At 39.5% G+C, this 19431-nt stretch overlaps 1 protein-coding gene across 3 annotated transcripts in view; it reads left to right on the forward strand.

Moving 5' to 3' along the window:
* Positions 1 to 19431, forward strand: part of LOC122811523 (transient receptor potential cation channel subfamily M member 4-like) — a 1266622-nt gene that overhangs the window by 694394 nt on the left and 552797 nt on the right. For all 3 annotated transcript variants that reach the window (XM_044083407.1, XM_044083409.1, XM_044083408.1), the window contains 3 exons: positions 12763 to 12951; positions 16400 to 16499; positions 18067 to 18182. In XM_044083407.1, coding sequence (XP_043939342.1) covers positions 12763 to 12951; positions 16400 to 16499; positions 18067 to 18182 — 405 coding nt within the window. The remainder of the gene's footprint in view (positions 1 to 12762; positions 12952 to 16399; positions 16500 to 18066; positions 18183 to 19431) is intronic.

Here is a 19431-nt window from a genome sequence, read left to right on the forward strand (position 1 = left end):
GTTGACCTGGACATCTGAGAAATAGATGGCGGATATGAAAGGACCCAGGACGGATCCCTGTGAGACTCCACTTGTGACTGGTCGGCAGTCTGACTTGGAGTCCGCTACTTTCACACTGTGTGTTCTATGTGTGAGCCAGTTTGCAACCCACCAAGTGATATAGGTGTTGATGCCTAGTTTGGTGGGTTTATCAATAATTCCCGACTGAGGAATGGTATCAAAGGCCTTGGCCAGATCAAGGTAGGCTGTATGCACTGCCTTATCAGCATCCACAGCCCTGGTGACTGACTCAAAGAAGTCAACCAGGTTGAGCAGGCATGCTCTCCCTTTCACAAAGCCAAATTGCATGGGGTCTAGAGTTCGGTAATTTCCTATATCTTTGTTAATCAGGTCCATGATGATGCACTTCATAGCTTTACATATCAGACTTATCAGGCTAATGGGGCAATAATTCCCAGGGTCTGTAGTCACTCCCTCTTTATGGAAAGGGATGACTATAGCAGTGTCCCATTTGGTAGGGACAAAGCCTGAGGTGAGGCTGTGACTGAACAGGGCACACAGTTGTGGTGCCAGTTCACTTTGTAGTTCATGTAGAACACAGCCAGGGATATTAATGGGTCCCATGGAAGCTGTATTCTTCGTCATAGACAATGCAGCTTTAACCTGTGCTGCAGTAATGCTGTGTGTCTGGCATTCGTATGCTATTGTTATTGGTCCTTTTGGAAGGGAGGGAGGGGTAAAGTTGGCACTGAATCTGTCTGCCAGTATGTTAGCAACATCTGTTGGCTCAGTATAGGAGATACCATTGTGCAGTAACTCAGAGCAAATCTGGGCATTGCTGTGGAGGTTCTTGATATAACCATGGAAGGTTTTGAATTTGTTTTTAGTGTCTGCCACAATTCTGCCTTTATAGCTGGTTATAGAGGATTTGATGAGGGATCTCAATTTTTTGTTGAGGTTAATAAGGGAGTTTTCCCAGTCTTTCCTTTTTCTGCAACAGTTTCTTTCTTCTGTTGTAGAGTTTATTAATGGCAGGGGACCACCAGATTGGCTTCCTTTTTTTGGAGGAGAGTGTCTTGGTTCTGTTGAATATGGCTAGTTCAATGCACTTATGTACATGTTCACACAGTGCATTGGTGTATGATTCAGCAATCATGCAGCTATTTTCCATTGGCATAGGTGCCGTGAAGTTAGACACCTCTGTTTTTAGGAGCCCAAAGTCAGCTTTGGAGAAGTTTTTCAAGGTGGTTACCTTTGCGGGGGGTGAGATGTGGATTTTCATGGTGATGAGTTTATGGTCTGATCTGACCAGGGAGGGATTGACTATTGGTGTAGTGCAGCGATCGCCCATGTTAGTAATAACCAGGTCAAGGATGTTGCTTCCTCTAGTGGAGGTCAGAATGAACTGGTCCAGGGCATTGGAATTGATGAATACCAGGAAGCGTTGGGCCAGTGTATTAGTGCTTGAGTACTTTTCCCAGTTGATGAAGGGGTAGTTGAAGTCATCTAGTATGAGAGTGTTGCACTGGACCTTGATAGAGTCCAGGGTGCTTAGGAACGTGTAGTGAGAGTCTAGGGGCATGTTTGGGGACCTATAGAAGCCTATGACCTGGATCACCATCTTACCCAATGTTAGTTGTACCTGAAGTATCTCAGATGTGTTATGCTGGGCTACTAGTCTGGAGGTGTGCATATCCTTTATGAATATGGAGACATCACTGCCTTTGGAGCTTCTGTCCATATTTCGGGGCCGAATGGTTTGGAATGAGTTATAGCCTGGTAGTGCAGGGGTGCTTTTTGCTGCTTTAGACCAGGTGTCCGTTACAGCACAAATGTCAATATTCTCCATTTTGAGGAGTGCTTCAAGTAAGTGCATCTTGAGATTTAGACTTATAACGTTGAGCAGCATGACCATCAAATTTCTTTTATTTATAGCTATTACAGTGGTAATTTGGTCTTTGGAACACCACCTAAAAAAGGCACTATAGAGGTGGCTGACACCAGAGATGACAGATGGAGGCCATCTCTGGCAAAGCATTGAGGTCTGTCAGCCATATCATCCCAAGAAGACAGATTCTGGATCCCCTTATAATTACACCAGAAACTTAGCCAATTGTTGAAGTTCAATCATTTTCTGCTTGTACTGCAGTATCATTCTGGGTGATGGTAGGATACTGCTCAGGGCTAGGGTCATACCTGCCTGAGCCACATAATCCGAGAGCCCCACCATGTCTCTTTTCATGTAGTCCAGAGAGGTGCATCTCAGGTCATTCACACCCACATGGGCAATGACAGAGTCATACTTGTACTTGTTGTGGAGTGACCCGAGTGTGTGTGTTGTGTGTTGGATTCTGGCACCTGATAGACAACCGATTGTTACGTTCTCCTTATTCAACCTAGTGAGTGGGACATCTGTGTGCCTCACTATTGAGTCACCTATGATTTGGGTAAGGTGTTCAGACTTAGGGGCATAGGTTGAGGGGCACACTGTTGAGGTGAGCTATGTGTCCTGTGGTTTGTGCTGTGTTGTGGTGGTAGAGTGCATTTCTGTCTTGGAGGTCTCTGCTGTTTGGGTACATTTCTATTGAGAGCCTCCACGAAGGTGGGTGTGTGGTTGTGTTATGTGATAGCTGTGATGGTGGGTGTTCTGGAGGGTTGTGTGTTCCATGTGGTGTGGTGCAGGTGTTGACCTCCTCTTTACCATCAAGTCCGGTCTTGGCTGGAGAGTGCATAGCTTCCAGTTTGGTGCTATAAGTGCATCTCTCACACCTCTGAGTATTGGGTTGTCTGTGTACATGAGGCAGTTGCTACATTGCCTCAGAATGCCCAAGTGCACCAGGGTAATAGGAGAAAGCAAGGGGAACTGCCCTTTAATCATGCCAGGAGGAGTGGTCGTAACTACTAAGTACTGGAGCTATTTCCATGAAGAACGATTAGTGTTGATGGTACTTAGGAGTGCTACAGTAATTGCTGCAAAAACCTGTTGAAGTGCAAAGTGATTAAGCTATTTGAAATGCAAGAGAGAGAGAAAGAACTAGCAAGATCTAAGGGAAAAACTGAAGAGCAGACTTTCTAGCACCAGTAATAGTTTACCTCCGCTAAGTGCCGCTGCACAGAGCTTAAGCGCAAACAAGGGCTTTTAATCTAGAACGTTGAAAAGGATTTTTTTTTTCAGTTTTAATCATTTATTTAATGGAAATAAAGTACAAAAGCCATCCAGATCAATGCTGAATTAATCTTTATCCCGGTTGATCTGGAAGTACCACCTTTCCTTGCTATTTTCCTCCGCACGTAACCAGTCCCAAAGGTTGTTCTTTTTAAGGTACTACTTTGTTAGGTATTTCAGGTACCTCTTTGAGAAAGAGACCTCAGACGTTACAGTAATTTTGTTCTTGCTACTTTCAATCATCACTAGTCCACCACCTAGGTTGCCTTCTTTACCATTCACCTTGATACGGTCATGCAAGAACTGTTCAAAGTTAGCAGCCTCCATGATTCCATCTTCCACAGGGTGGGTACAATCTAAAGTGAACTTCAACACTTGCTTCTTCTAATACTTCATGGAATCTTGCATGGTCCTTTGAAAAAATGGAGGGTGTCTTGTAGCAGGCTGTAAGTTGTTAGTTTGTCTTAACAGTGATCTGGAATTCTGTTTGTGGGTCTCTGGGAATCTGTCTGAAGGTGATATGATCCTTGACAAATACAGAGATGAAGACAGTTACCATCAGATCTGAAGGCATGGTAGGTACAAAATTATGGTATGTAGGGTGTGCTTTCTTTACATTTAAAAACCAAGCATCAGTAATTAAACAAAACATGAATATATCCTAGAAGTAGGAGAATCTCAAGATCAGGCGGTCCATTTTGCAGACTTCTGTCATTGAGAAGAACCACCTTAATGTGGTTAATATTGGAGTTTGATGACATTGCTACAGTGGAATGTCCATTAACAGGACTATGAATAAAAATAGGCACTATAGGGGCAATAAAAGCTTTAGCCAGTATTCAGAAGTCTGAGAGATTCAGGTAATCTTTTGTGAAGTTAGACTACCAATTGTCTCATCCTATACTAATGCATACTGAATCCTCCTAGAATGGTAACAACTATTTAGCCAATTGTTAGCCAGTTAACTTTTCTTCATGCCTAGGTATTTTCTTGGTAAATGAAGTATTTCACTCAGGACCAAGCCGAGTCTTACCTTTATTTGACAATATAACTTAAAACTGATAAAATGAAATTGTCATATAAACACTACTTAAACTGCTTAAAGTAAATCTAGTTAAAAAAAAAAAAAACAAAGAACATCAATACAAGTACTTACCTAGATATTATAAGGCCTGGAAAACAACAAGATATTGATTTAAAACATATGCGAAGAATTCCCAAAAAAAAAGATCTCAGAACTCAAAAGCCAGTAACGGTTATACTTATAGACTGCCTCCAAGTAATCAAATCTCTTGAACTAGCCTGGGTGTCTCTTCTCCCAACAGAAAAATGGATTTAAGTTTAGCTAAACATTTAAAAATAAAAAATACAGTGCAGCTATTAACTATAATTTGTTAGAATAAGTGTGTAACATTTTAACCTAGTTGTTAGTATAAATGAGGACAATGATAAATAAAATAACTTAAACTGATAAATACTTTAACTGACAAAAAACTTTACCTAATGAGAAAAAGAACTTGAATTCCGATTTAAAAACTGCTAAAATAAATTGAAAGTGATAAAAACCAAAGAAAATCAAAGTACGTATCCAGTTATTGCAAGGCCTGAAAACCAGCATCAGATGGATTTGAAAGCCCGGAAATCAGCAGCGGTCTAATCATTTTATACTTGAGGTTGCTGTTTAACTAGGGTATTCGCTTAAGAATCTCACTTATCCTCCATTTCCCTGGCTAGGGTGTAGGTAGGCATACTCTTTGTACTCTGCTGAGTACAATTTTCCATACATTACTTAAAGAAGTCATGGCTTTTTTATGCCAAACTATGTACAGAACTGTCTAAATTAATGCCTCCAATAGGAGTTTCATAGGTTCATAGGTTAGTACTAAGCTAACTGCTCTTGCGAGCCATTTTAAGCCTAGCCAATTATCCCTTGTGAGACTCAAACCCTGCACCTTGTGTTTGTAAGGCAAACACCTTAACCATTAGGCCACCCTCCCAACCCCAAAATGCATTGAAGCTTCCCATAAATTAAAAAAACGGTTTTAGAGGGAAAGTTGATGTAAACATTTAAGAACTGGGGTGTAGGGAATATTTCAATTAACTGACAGGTGGGTTGAGGGGGGAGCAATAAGAGCACATGAGTATGAAATTCTATTCTCTGGCTACACCCCTAGGCTGTACCGGTGATTCTCAACCCGTTTCCTTTCCCATTCTCATTGGTAACACCTTTATTTTTTCATTCGCTTCCACTGGACTGCTGTTCCCATTCAGCAAAAGCATTTAATGTTACAAGAAATGTCAAGTTAAATTTCAGCCTTTTACAATTATGTTCCTTGATCACATCTACAAATTTAGAATGGCTCGTTACATTTGCTTCCAAATAATCTTGATCCACAAATAGTGTCTACTTGCCACTGCCAGTTTTCTAACTAGTTACCATCATTTCCACAACATTTATTCTCTGTCATAACATGTCAAAAGTGTGGTCATAGTAGCCTAGGGTTTCTATTTGGATTGTCTGTCTCAGGCTGTGAGAGGCATTCTGCTGATGCAACCCCAATGTAACCTTGGTAAAAAATCAGTTAATTCTACCATTTTCCTGTTCTCCAAAACCACATACAACATTAAATATTCTTTCATGCTCTGTTCTGCTATGCAGTAAAATGGATCCTGATTTGCTCACTTATTTTAAGCCATTTATGCATGTGATATTCCTTGGTTGGTTTCTACAATTTTATTGCCAAGGATGCTCCCAGTGCTGCCTGTAGCCCTCCTGTGTGTACAGCACAGTCTAGCTGTCCCTGTAGCTGTTTCTTGTATGTCTGTATCTAAGGGGTTCCATGATGTCCTGCTGTCTTTATATTTATTCAGCATCATCACTAGTGGCAATTCGAGCCTTTCTGTGTAAAAATCAGACAAGTTCCACAACTCTACTGCAGGTCACTAAGGTAGACCAGACTTCCCTAGCCCCAGCAACTGTCTCCAGTTTATCATATGTGACCCCAAACATTGCTAGACAAAACTGGTCTTGCCTGTCCCAAGGTCTTTTTCCAGTAGGCTTTACTTAGTACACCTTCCATGGGAGATGTCCAGTGGGTATCCTCTAAATGTCCCCAAACTACATCAGCTGACATCTTTCAATGCCAGAGAGCAGTGGCTGCACTTTGACAGCCTCCAGGATTGCTGGCCTCTTCATTGTGTCATAGAGAGTGAGGTCAGGTACTTACAAAGGAAACACATTTCTACCACTTGTATCTGCAAGCCCATCTTTAACTTGATGTCCATAGGTGAAGATTGAAACATAGTATGACTAGTAAGCCGATAGATTTGTCCTTTGACCTAGTTTTCTCTTCACCACTACAGTCCAATACAATCCCTGAATATGCATACTGCTGTTACTGCTCCCATCTAGCAGACAGTCTCCACATTTTTTCTACCTTCATTCTTGAATAAGACCACAACTCCTCCACCTGATACATCTCTTCCCTCCTCACCTGCAGAGAGCTGTCCACTCCTTTTTTTTTTTTTTTTATTTATTTTTTTTACTGGAGACAATTGTGACCTACGATTTGTAGGAGCTGATTTTATCCCAAATGCTTTACAGGCACCAGTAAATCATTTTAGTTCTCAGTGGAAATTACAGGTCCCATCAGGCTAAGCGAAATGTGTCTGCAAATGGATGTACCATACTTCAAACCTTGGTTATAACTTGATATCCTGTCCATAAAAATCACAAACAGGAAGGAAAATAAAACACTCATGTGACAAAGTTCTATACTGACCTTGAATGTTTTCTGTTTAATGTTGAACATGTGGACAAAATTTTCAGTCCTGAAATGTAGGGACCAAATGGCCTGCATTAGTAGCCCTGTGATCCTGTACTGAAGTAGCACATTTCATGAGACATTTTAGATGCAGCATCTTATGCATTCTCAAAGTCCATGCAGTACATACAGAGAGTTTTAGTAAACTCCGATGATTCTTTCAGTATCTGAGTGTGAACAAAGTGTTGATTCTCAGTTCTGTGGCCAAGGAGACTGTGCATTACTCATTCTGAATAAAAAGTCAACTATTAAATGAAGTCTTTATTCTAGCACCTGGCATACACTTTTCTAAAGAGGCCATTAGCACAGGAACAAACCTTCCAATCCCCCTTTTGAAAATGATGACCACTATCAGTTTCAGTCCATTTGTATTATGTTAACCATACACAATATTGAAAAGTCGTATTAACCATGTCACTCCCAACAATGTCCAGCATCTTCAGCATTTATGGTTTGATCATTTTCATTCCTGTAGCCTTGCTTTACTAGAAATGCAAAATTGCCATGATAACTTAATCATCTTAAACGAATCCTGTTTTGACAGTCTCCTTCTGGCATTGTCTTCCTCAGAGTCATATTCCCTAAATTCAGGAGTTCCTCACAGTACTCCTTTCACCTTTCTTTACTACCTCTATTTGAGCTCAGTGATTCTCAATCTTTTCTGAGGACAGCCAGTACAGTAGCCCACCTTCCCCATGTGTTATCAGTTTACCAGCACTCTGTAAGACTGTCCAAAAGTCATTCTCCATGGCTTCCCCAAACTGCACACATACCTTGGCCTTTGCTGTAGTGACTGCTTCAGTGGCTACTTTTCTGGCTCATCAATACTTTTCAGAAAGAGACCCCACCCCTACTAGCCTCATAATTTAACTTGACAGTTTCACTGGTGCCCATCACTAGGTCCTACTGCTATGGCAGGCACTGTCTTTTGGTAACAGCTCCCTGCTTTGTCCTTGGCTACTGCAGTCTTCAAAAGGGTTCATTCAAACTCCACATCTGCAATAAAGTATGTAAGTGTGTGAGGAAAGCTTTTCTGGATACGGAAGTCCAACAAAACACACGCGCACACGCTCACACACAAAATCATCATCTAGGCATTCAGGGAATACTTTCTAAATATTTGACTTCCATGATAAGTCTATTACCATCTCCACTATCTGATCTTCCTCACTACATGTTGTGATCCAAATGGATTGACGTGTGGCCTCAGGTCTGATGATATAATCAAGTCAAAACAGACTGTTGACACAAGGTGTTTTTGTGCCAAGTACATTTACAAACATAATTGTGGTCAAACATGATTGGGCAAGCCAGATGCCTGGATATTTAAAGGATGCAGTAGTTTCTGTGAGACAGTTCAGATCTGTAATAAATAAATTGCTAAGAACCTGAGAGTGTTTTTGAGGAGTACCAAAAAGCATTGTTTTAGTTTTTGTGGGGTTAAGTATTAGATTGTGGTTACTTAACCATTGGTGGAATACATGCATTTCTGATCGAAGCTGAATGAGTGAGACTTGACTGAAGCTGTAGATGACTCTCTTGTAAGTGTATAACATAAGTGGTAGCAGGAATGGTCATAGGGGACTTGAATAAAGACAGGTAGATGGGATGTAAGGATAGAGACTTGAGCCCAACTTCATTTACAGGTGACTGTGTCAGATAGGGAGGGCCTAGTGTAATTTTAAGTGTGTGTTAGCTAGGAAGTTTTTAAACTAGGATAACTACCTGAGCTGATGTAAATTTCTGTAAGTTTGTTTAGGAGAAAGTGGTCAGTTAAATCAAGCCATTGTTAAGGTCCATGAATAGTACCTCTGTGAGGTTGCCTTTGTCTGTTCTATATTAGGCTTCCAATAGCTGCTGTTGTGCTGCGTTCAGGTCACAACGTTTGTTGCTTTTGAGACAAACGGTAGTATTATTGGATTTACTGAGAGAGTTGAATGCAAGCATTTTTTTCTACAGGTTTTCCTACAAATGGCAGGATATAGAGACAGAGGGTGAAAGTGTGAAGTGTTTCAGGTTGGACTATTTAGGGAGTGGTTTAAGTTCATAGGTTCATAGTTTCATAGGTTAGTACTAGGCTAACTGCCCTTGCGAGCCATTTTAAGCCTAGCCCAATTATCCCTTGTGAGACTCAAACCCTGCACCTTGTGTTTTTAAGGCAAACACCTTAACCATTAGGCCACCCTCCCAACCCTAAAATAAATTCCCACTGTCAGTCTCGAACCCAGGACCTTGGTAACACTAGTCTGTATGACCTACCACTAAGCCATGACTCTCATAATAAACAGCCTCTGTAAAGCTTGAACCCAAGACCCTGTGCACTAGAGTCACAGTAGTTAACCACTAAGCCATCATAACAGTACACAAGACTGAGTAGGTTTTCCATATATAGTGTGTTGTTTTTGGAGAAACAAGGTGTAGATTATGAGCATGGGGTTGAATATGATGGTCCTGCAATGATAAATGAGCCAAGGATTAAGACTGTCAGAGCCTAAAAGGAGTGTCTGAGGGGATGTTATTGAGTATAGCAGTGACTCCTTGTGATCTAAAGTGCTTGTATTTGAAAGTGCATAAAAATGGAGGTGTGTTAATTTTGGAGCTTGTTGAATTCATTTGAGTTGAATTCATTTAGGAAGTCTGCACTCAGTAATATAGTTTTGCTGCAGTGGATGACAATTGAGGAGTTGCTGCTGTGAGTAGTCTTGCAGCTTGTAAGTTAGTTATCTACCACCACCAAGTGTTAGTGTTCTTAGCAGGTGGAATTGTTTGGATTTCTGATTGTTGGTTTTGTCTGCGGATGGATTGTTTGGCTAGGTTTCTTCACGAGGCAAAAGAAACCCTATTATCAGGAGTGTGGCCTTGTTTTTATTCATGCCAAGCTTCATTTCTGAGTTTGTGAAGATGCTTGAGTTCTGCAATCTAGTCACTTTTGTGATGTTGAAGTCTACAATTTAGGGGAAAGAATTTCTATTGCAGATAGAGGAGGATTTCACTTAGTGCAGTATCAGCTGTGTTGGGGTCATCTTCAGAGAGAATGGGATACTAGTCAAAGGTTTTTAAGGATTTAGTTTACTTTAGCAATGTAATAACTTGACTGGGTTCTAAGCAAGCAATAATGTCAAAAAGGGTGTGTGTTACTGTGGAGATAAAGCCTACTCTGTAGTGTTATGAGGCCCAATGCCACAGGCAGAGAGGGCCTCTATGCCCCCCCGAATGGTGTTTTCCCCCAATAAACACACACCCTGGAGGGCTTTACTGTGCTTAGGGAATGGACTGTCTGTTAAATAGTTTTGTATTTTTTTTAATATATAATTTTTTATATTTTTGATGTAAAAGTTTCTTTATCTAATGTTTCAAACTTGCTGTAATATGTAATATTAGAAGTAGTATTTTACATCCAACATGTAAGTTGTGTATTTAATGTGTATACACACACACACACACACACACACAAAGATATTTAGAAGCACAGATACAGACATAACACGCACATAAACAGACACACACTAAGCGCTTTTAATGTACATACTTCAGGTGTCTCATTGCAAGCAAATGAATAAAAAAATAGAAAATTGATGGGTTTGCTTTCTGCAAATTAGTCACATTAAGATGATCCTGTCATTTACTGGTATAAAGTCCTGCTAAATAGTAACCAGCTGGGATCTTGAGTATCTCTGTATCTACAAGGAGCCCCTCCTGAGAATCAGCTGAAGAGAAGTAGAAATCTGATTCCAGAAGAAATATTGCATGTAGAGATGAGTCCATCTAAATCTGGCTTTGACTTTTAAGCTTCCTCCCACAAATATGGGATCCTTCTCTAGTACAGAGGTAAAATTCCACATCCCATAAGCCAGTTTCCAGCATCATTGTTTAAACAATCCTAAATCTATCCCAGTCCTGCTATTAACAATACACCTGACTCCCACTTTCATCTTGTATGTAGTGAGCATTCACAATTGCTCCCTGTGGCTTTTTCAGGCTGAACATTGCTTAGTAGGAGATCCAGGTACTAGACATTTGCCAGCAAATATCAACTCCAGGCCAAATTCATGGAGTGGGTTGGGGTATCCCTGTTTCAAATAAGGTTCTTGCATTCATTAACTGAACTACCTGGCAACTCGGTGGTTAAAATCTATGTCTCAGAGCTTGCATCTGAGGTTTGATCTTGGTCTCTAGTCACTGTCCTTGTGAAATTTGCATATTCTCCCTAGGTTAAATGATACCATTAATGAATTCCGAATGCATTTTGGATTATCATGCTGGAAAAAAATGTCATGGCATTTGGCAAACAGTTTTAGATTTTTGACTTGCCTGCAGATTTATGGTTTTGCACATTCTCATCTTAAAACTCAGTTACCCATTTGTTTTACTTTTCCAGTTTTTACTCTACTGTAGAATTAGAATTTGATCTGTAAATTTTTTTTCATTTTTTTTTTTTTTTGCATTGCCAGTTATGATGCTACTGGTTATGTGGGTCTGGTACTAACCCTAAATTGACTTAATCTGCCTGGATTGGTAGCTTCCTGCTGTTATCTGTCATTCAAACAGTGTTGTACCAAGTCTGCTGATGTGGTTTCTGTCCTTAAAGTACACTTCAGCTGTTAATCCCCCTGTCCTTGAGACTTGTGATATAACCTGATGAAGTCTATGTAACCAAACATAACAAATGTCCATCTCTCCATTCAAAATGAGTTCTTGCTGTTTCCATAAAGCATTGCAGATTCAGCATGAAACTGATGTGCATTTATTTATTTTTATTTGGTAATTTTACCCATTGTCCTAATGACCAGAAAAAAAAATTTTGAGTTAAACCCTTTTTACATTCACTTCCCTTTTACCATGCTTAACATGGCTTGCTGTGTTACCTTTAATGCCAGATTGCTCAGATCTTCGCTTTGCTACAGTACCTACTATATGAAATGGGGAGTCAGTTGAACCAAACTGTTTCACTGGAGAAAGCAGAAGAGAAGGGAGGTGGAATGGTCAATTTTATTTATCTATCATTTGCTGACCATCTTAGTCCCACTAAGTTAGTAGCATCTTCCCAAGACAGATCAGAGTTAGTATTTATACTAGTAGGGGAAATTTAGCCAGGGCATCCGGACACTTACCCTACTCTCTTCAATAGGTGCCGTGGGATCTTTTGCATCCTCCTGAACTATACCAACTTGGGCAGATGGGACATTGGTTTAACATGTCATCTGAAGGATGACACACTCAGGAATGCAGCACCCTCCTTAGACTGCACTGCAGTGTCAGCAATCCACCTACCTGGTGTGGGATTATAACCCACAGATCAATTTAAGTTAAAGGGCAAACTAAAAGCTATCCCATGCTGCTAGCAAAAATATATATATAAATAAGGATAAAACTGGCTTAATAAAATGATTGATAAAACACTGAGCAGGATGAAGCAGAAATTAAAGTTAAAGAATCCTACAACATTACTTTGAGGTGAGAATATGGTGAAGATTGTTTAATATCTTGTAGTTCAGCAGATATATCTGACAATACTAGCCTAGGCTCTTCAGGGCTAGAGCAGCTCATATACTGCCAGACAGACTGATGTATACTATAATTAATATAATTGTTTCTACCTTGTAGTGTATTACCTTCCTGACCCAGAAATAGTTCACTTACAAACAAATTTTATTGTATAACTTAAAACTTGTAATTACATTATAAATGCATGTCCTAGTACTGTGAAACTATAAGTGTTGCATGAAATATTGGTGTCATTGCATAATATTGTAACAAAATGTTTTGTCACAGAGAGTATACAAAGCTACAGAACAGAAAGATATCCCTTGGCTAATTCTGGCGGGCTCAGGTGGCATCGCTGATTTTCTGTCAGAACTCATACAGGAATCTCTGGACCCTGAAGAAGTTAGGGCAGTGGTAACAGAAAGACTGAAAAAGCTTTTCCCTAATGAAGAGAATATCCCACATCTCACTGATCTGGTGAGTATGCGCTTCAGTGCCTGAATAAATGTGAAGGAGTATGTGTGTGTAAATGTGTTTGTGTGTGGGCATACACACACACACACACACACATACATGTATGTGTGTTTGTATATGTATGTAGGAATGTACAGATGTATGAATTATTGAACCTTATATTCTGAGAATTAGTAAGGATCACTTGGCACATACTGTCTACACATTCTTTTTTGGATAAGCTATGGGTCCTACTAATCTAACCGTTCATTGTCCCTGCCCCTCACTCCTTATTCAAGAAGAAGAAAAAAAAAACTTTTGTTAAGCCTATCTTGCAGGTTCTTAAATGCTATTGCTGTTTCTGATCCTACAGAATAAGGAAGGTAGTTCCATTCATCCACCATACTTTGTGATACAATACTTCAGCACATCTCTCCTGAGCCCTTTACATTCTAACTTCATTCTGTTGCTCTAGCATGTTGCTTGGATGCTGTTGATTCCCTTTAGATACTTAAATATTTCTGTCAAGTCCACCACTCCCCCACTTCTTTTCTTCAAGAGTGCACATGTTAATGCATACTAGTATTTGTGTACATTTTTGTTGCCCTCTTTTTAGCTACTTCTGTCTTGTTTCTATCCCCTTACAAAACTGAGGTGTCCAGAACTGTGCACAGAACTTCATGTGAAGTCTTGCACACTGTACATGTTTACATCAGATTGCTCTGATGTAAAGATAGACAGTTTATAAAACTTCATGACAAGCAGGAGGTAATGCTAGCTTCTCATTTTCTACTATTGCTGCTTCCTGTTCCAATGTGTACCATTTCCTTTTATCTTTTCAGGAATGTTTTTTTCACTGAATTCAAGCTTCATGTTTCAGAAAACTACTCCAGTCCAGTCTGAGCATTTCCATCCTTTTGCATACCTTTTTGAGCATAGGTCTTGTTGCAGAAGTTGTCATCAGATCTAGAAAAATTGGCCCCAGTATTGACCCATGTGGTAACTCACTGATGACTACCTTTTCATTTGAGGAAAGTGACCTCTCAACTGTTCAGATTTTCACTGAATATTCAAAGTTTGGCCTTATATTTTTGGTCTGTTCCCTTAAAATTTGTAGTTTGTTGGCAAGTCTTTAGGATTTAAGTCATTAATTAATAACATGCATTTGAGTTTCAGACCTTGTATCCTTCAGAAAATACTTGCCAACACAAATGCTGCTGTTCTATAAAAGCAATATTTAAAATCTGCCCCCTTTTTTAAACATTTGTCCCCCAGTTATTGTAGGCTCTGTCCAGATTTCTTGCGCTAAGAGATATGGAGGTAAGAATTGCCTTCTCTTGTCTTATTCTCTAACCAACACATGACCCACGTTACCACTTCACATTTTACAGTAAATCTGTCTGATCTGTTCACTAACTTTGTGTAGTGTCACTTCAGACACATTCATATTGTCTACCTCAGGCTCACCCATAACGACCACCTACTTTAATTCATCGTGCTTGTTTCTGCATCCTACGTGTGTGTGTGTGTGTGTGTGTGTGTGTGTGTGTGTGTGTGTGTGTGTGTGTGTGTGTGTGTGTGTGTGTGTGTGTGTAAAGTGTTTTCACTATGATGATTTGTTCTCTTTCAGGGCTGCGTATCTATAGATGCTCATGAATAACATGACAGTTAGACATTTTGAACATGTGAGTGTTAATGTAGTTTCTAATGCATAACAGAAGTACCTCTGTCATTTCATTCTTATTCACTGACATGAACATTATGAAGAAAGATTGATATTTTTTTTACATAAATTGGGCATTTCTAATAAATTACGTAGGCAATAAAATTACGTACTTTCTGCTGAAGGTCATGAAGGTGTGTGTTGATGACATAAGTTATTTGAATCCACAAAAACAATATCCACAGGTACCAAGTAAATGCTCCACTCAAATTTAATAATGAGACCAAACAGCAGCAAATGAGTGGAACAACACCACAGCTCCAGGCTCCAACTAATAAAAACTCACATAAGTTATTTGTCTTCTATTGATCCAACGTGATCCCCCAAAGTAAACCTCACAACAGTAAACCAGAGAAGTCAAAAAGTATTGAATGATGGACCCATCAAAACTGAATGTGAAATAACTTAATTACATGCTTTCTGCATGGGGGAAAGCTCCACAGCACTCCACACATTGGGGGTGGGGGCTTTGCCACTACGTACCCTCCTTCATGGTTGCACACAAACAGTGGAAAGAATGAAAAACTCTTACAGGTATGCCAAGGTGAGGTACACAGCTGTAATCTCACAGAAGAGCCTACCTACTCTAAAATACTGCAGAATGATAACCAGGGCATTGGGATTGTGGACACTACCTTTCAAGTTATCTTCCTGAGGCTTGTATCAAAAACACTACCACCTTTTCTTGGGACTGTGTATGGTCATCAGTTTTGGATTGTAGTCATATTTATATTATGCCTCCTTCTTGCATGGGTCTGTTAACTTACCGTTTTTAGACTGTTAATCTTCCAGACATATTTTCCTTGGCACTGCTTGCTTACTTCAAGGGAAGTACATAGTATCTGTCTTCTTGAAGGGTGACCTAGATGTTAAATATATGGAACACTGGAGGGATAAAAGGGCAAAGCTCCGCCACTGCAGAAAGAATGTATGGTTGATTTGCTGTCATTAGACAACTTATTTTTGTGAAATTGTAAGTTTACAGTCATAGCTAACAACTGCATTTGCTACTCGAAGAACTGTGTTTTCTTCTGTGTTGTTCTGCCTAGGATTCAGCAGCCAATTGTTTGACCTTTCTCCATGAAGATCATTTAAATGCATCTGAAACTCCAAGACAGCATTTCTCTAACGTTTCTGCAGCATTTGATGAAAGTGGGTTCTGTAGGTTGTCACATTATCCATGGGAGTATAGAGGTTTTGTCCTACCCCATCCCCACAGACAAAAGTACAGATGTTGCCTTTTGACATTCATTGAGTAGCAATTTCTGAGTTTCAGCCTCATCTGAATGGTCTTTTTAAGACCTGCCTCCCTTGTCGATTACATATACTAGTCTATTTTGTGTTCTGGATAGCCAAATGCATTTGCAGTCTTGTTTTCTTCTTTGCTTCTTTGTGCTTTGAATTGTTAATTTTCGCATTCTGTTTACACTGCAGAGGACCTAATCACTTTGACTGCTGCAACTATCTTGAGAGCACCACAATACAATGTAGTAAATAGACGGTCATCATTTGCAGTAAATAATCTTTGTGTGTCCCTCTGATGCATTGGATTATTAAAGCAACCTTCAGCTATGGCGTTGGGGTGATTAACATTCAGTCAGTGTAAACACTGCACATTGGTTGTATTGGTATGTTGCCCTGTGTATGACATCCAGCATTCCACTTTAAAAAGGCATTTGCCCATCAGTAACACCTCATCTAGTACTGTTAATTGTTAAAGAAAGCTTGTTTTCTGTTCTTTTATTTCAGGTTGAAAAGATTCTTAAGAACAAGGACTTGCTGACGGTCTATTCTGATGAAGATGGCCAAGAAGAGTTTGATACTGTCATACTGAAGTCCCTCGTCAAGGGTGTGTGTAAATCCAACTTATTTAAATGAAAATCCAGAAAGTTATATACTGTGTGTTATTTCTGCATGCAAGAGATGGGTAGTCCAACTTAAAAACAGTAGAATATACAATCACTTTGCTTTCTTTGATTGCATTATCTACCCCAGAGTCGGATCCATTAAACCTGGACACGGCTTGCATTAGCATCACCTACACATGCTTCACTAAGTAACTGTGATCCACTCCCAGAGTCAGATCCATTAAACCTGGACACGGCTTGCATTAGCATCACCTACACATGCTTCACTAAGTAACTGTGATCCACTCCCAGAGTCGGATCCATTAAACCTGGACACGGCTTGCATTAGCATCACCTACACATGCTTCACTAAGTAACTGTGATCCACTCCCAGAGTCGGATCCATTAAACCTGGACACGGCTTGCATTAGCATCACCTACACATGCTTCACTAAGTAACTGTGATCCACTCCCAGAGTCAGATCCATTAAACCTGGACACGGCTTGCATTAGCATCACCTACACATGCTTCACTAAGTAACTGTGATCCACTCCCAGAGTCGGATCCATTAAACCTGGACACGGCTTGCATTGGCATCACCTACACATGCTTCACTAAGTAACTGTGATCCACTCCTCCTGCTCAGAGCAGTAGCGTTTAAGGCATGGTCCATGCCAGCTGTTTGCTCACAAAGCACTGTAATTTCTTTTAGTTTATTTTAAGTTCAGTATGGCAGTTGTGACACATGACAACAGTTTTTCATCACAATTGTAATCTGGTATTTTTTTGAATATGGTTACACAAGCAATCCCGTCTGCCTTTCATTTATAACGGAGAATAGTTGCTCTAGCCTCTGAACTTGGACATAATGCAGCTTGATGGTATTCCTGTCACATCCTCCACAAGGTGAGCCTTCACTCTTGCCTGATGATGCATGTCTTTCCAGCATTCCTGAAAAAAACCTGCAAGAAAGCAGAATTTGCTAGGTGTCCCTGTTGAAGTGACATTCTGTAGCTCTCCAAACAATTCATTACCTCTCAACAAGACAGTCTTCCAGGGACTGATACTTGTTGTTTATAATAAACCTTCAGTGCAAATGACAAAATCATAACTGTTGTGTTTAGAATTCAATTATTAATTGAGCCTTGTTTGTGGATAAATTGTTTCCAGAACTACTATTGAAGAAAATGGAAAATAACAAACTCCCTTTAATATTTTGAAATACCGGCTTAATCAAAATTCTAGCTTTATCTGCAATGTGCACATCATTTGACAATCCAAATTATTTATTAAGACTTTGCCTAAGGTATGCATTGTAAAGAAGGAAAAAATGAACACACACATTAAGGAGCTGTAAGAATGCACTATAAATTGTGAAATGAATACTTTGTTAAAATATGTTGTACCCGTGACCCCCTGCACCAACTAGACTTGTGGAGCAAGTGGAAGTACTAAACAATTCTAATACTATATGCTGTAAAAGGGATCTAATGCTTGGTTAATGTTGCCAGTTTGTATCTTAAGAGAAAATTCATTCATCTTCTAAACTTTTTTTTCTTTTTTCACAGCTTGTAAAAAATCAAGTAATGTTGCTGAATATTTGGATGAGTTGAAATTAGCAGTGGCTTGGAACAGGGCGGACATTGCCAGCAGTGAGCTTTTCAAAGGAGATATCCAGTGGAAGGTAAATGAAGTACTGGTGGGTCAACTCTGAGATAGTGTTGTGCACACTGAAGCAGACTAAATTAGTAAAGAGCATATCGTATTTTGTGAGACAAAAACAGACTAAATATTTACTCAGATATTTACCAATTTAATGGCATACTCTACAGTAGAAAAAGTAACTAATTATAGACAGGTAGGGCAATTATAGATTAACAATAGAGACATTGGGTTGATACACTCTATTTGAGCTGGTGTAGATATTTATTTATTCATATCCTACTTGTATCAAGTGTTTGTCACCAGTCTACTAGCATCATGCAGCATTTATTATTACCCATCTGTGTCACCAATCAGCATACCTCAGCCTCATTCAATTAATAAGCTTAAAAAATACTGACACAGTGGATGCACAGATTCCAGAACAAACTACAATCTCGCCTCTGCAATAAAATCCACTTCCTGAAATGAAAAAAAATTAAATAAAATCCAAACTACAAAATAACATTACTAGCAAAACTGTAATTGAAGCTATAAAAAAAGAACTAAACCCATTAAACTATCTTAAGACAGTTATCTTTTACATATTTCATGTTCAGCACATTACAGCTTATTTGCTCACAGCAGAAAACTTGCCTGTGTGTAGCGCATCCACAGGTGTAGCTGAAGAGTATGGGTTCATTCCTACCTGACTCTGGTGACACCCCTATTAGGCCCAACACACCAAGGTGGCAAGAGGGATAGATTTTATTCTAGGTGACTCATCTAGTTTAAAAAGGCAATAGCACAACCATAAACCAATTATTTCCACAGTGCACCAATTAGTAATAAGGCAAGGTGAGAATATGCATGCAATGAAAACACCCTCTTCCCCAGAACTCAACAGAAGAAGGTCTTGACATTCAAACATGCACAAAGAAGGCAATATCAATGAGCAGTAAAGCTTTATAATGCAGCAATACAAACACAGGAAAAATGCAATGTCATTAAGCAATAAAAGAGTCATAATTCAACAATACAGATATGAGAAAATGCAATGTCATTGAGCAGCAAAATTATTGAAGGGAGAAGTACTAACATGAGCAAAATGCAATGTCATTGAACAATGAGGATTTATAATGCAACAATACAGATATGAGAAAATGCAATGTCATTGAGCAGCAAAATTCATGAAGGCAGCAGTACTAACACGAGCAAAATGCAATGTCATTGAACAATGAGGATTTATAGTGCAACAATACAAATATGAGAAAATGCAATGTCATTGAGCA

The sequence above is a fragment of the Protopterus annectens genome, chromosome 9.part0 (assembly GCF_019279795.1).
Source record: "Protopterus annectens isolate FY-2018-M chromosome 9.part0, PAN1.0, whole genome shotgun sequence".
Taxonomy (NCBI): domain Eukaryota; kingdom Metazoa; phylum Chordata; order Ceratodontiformes; family Protopteridae; genus Protopterus; species Protopterus annectens.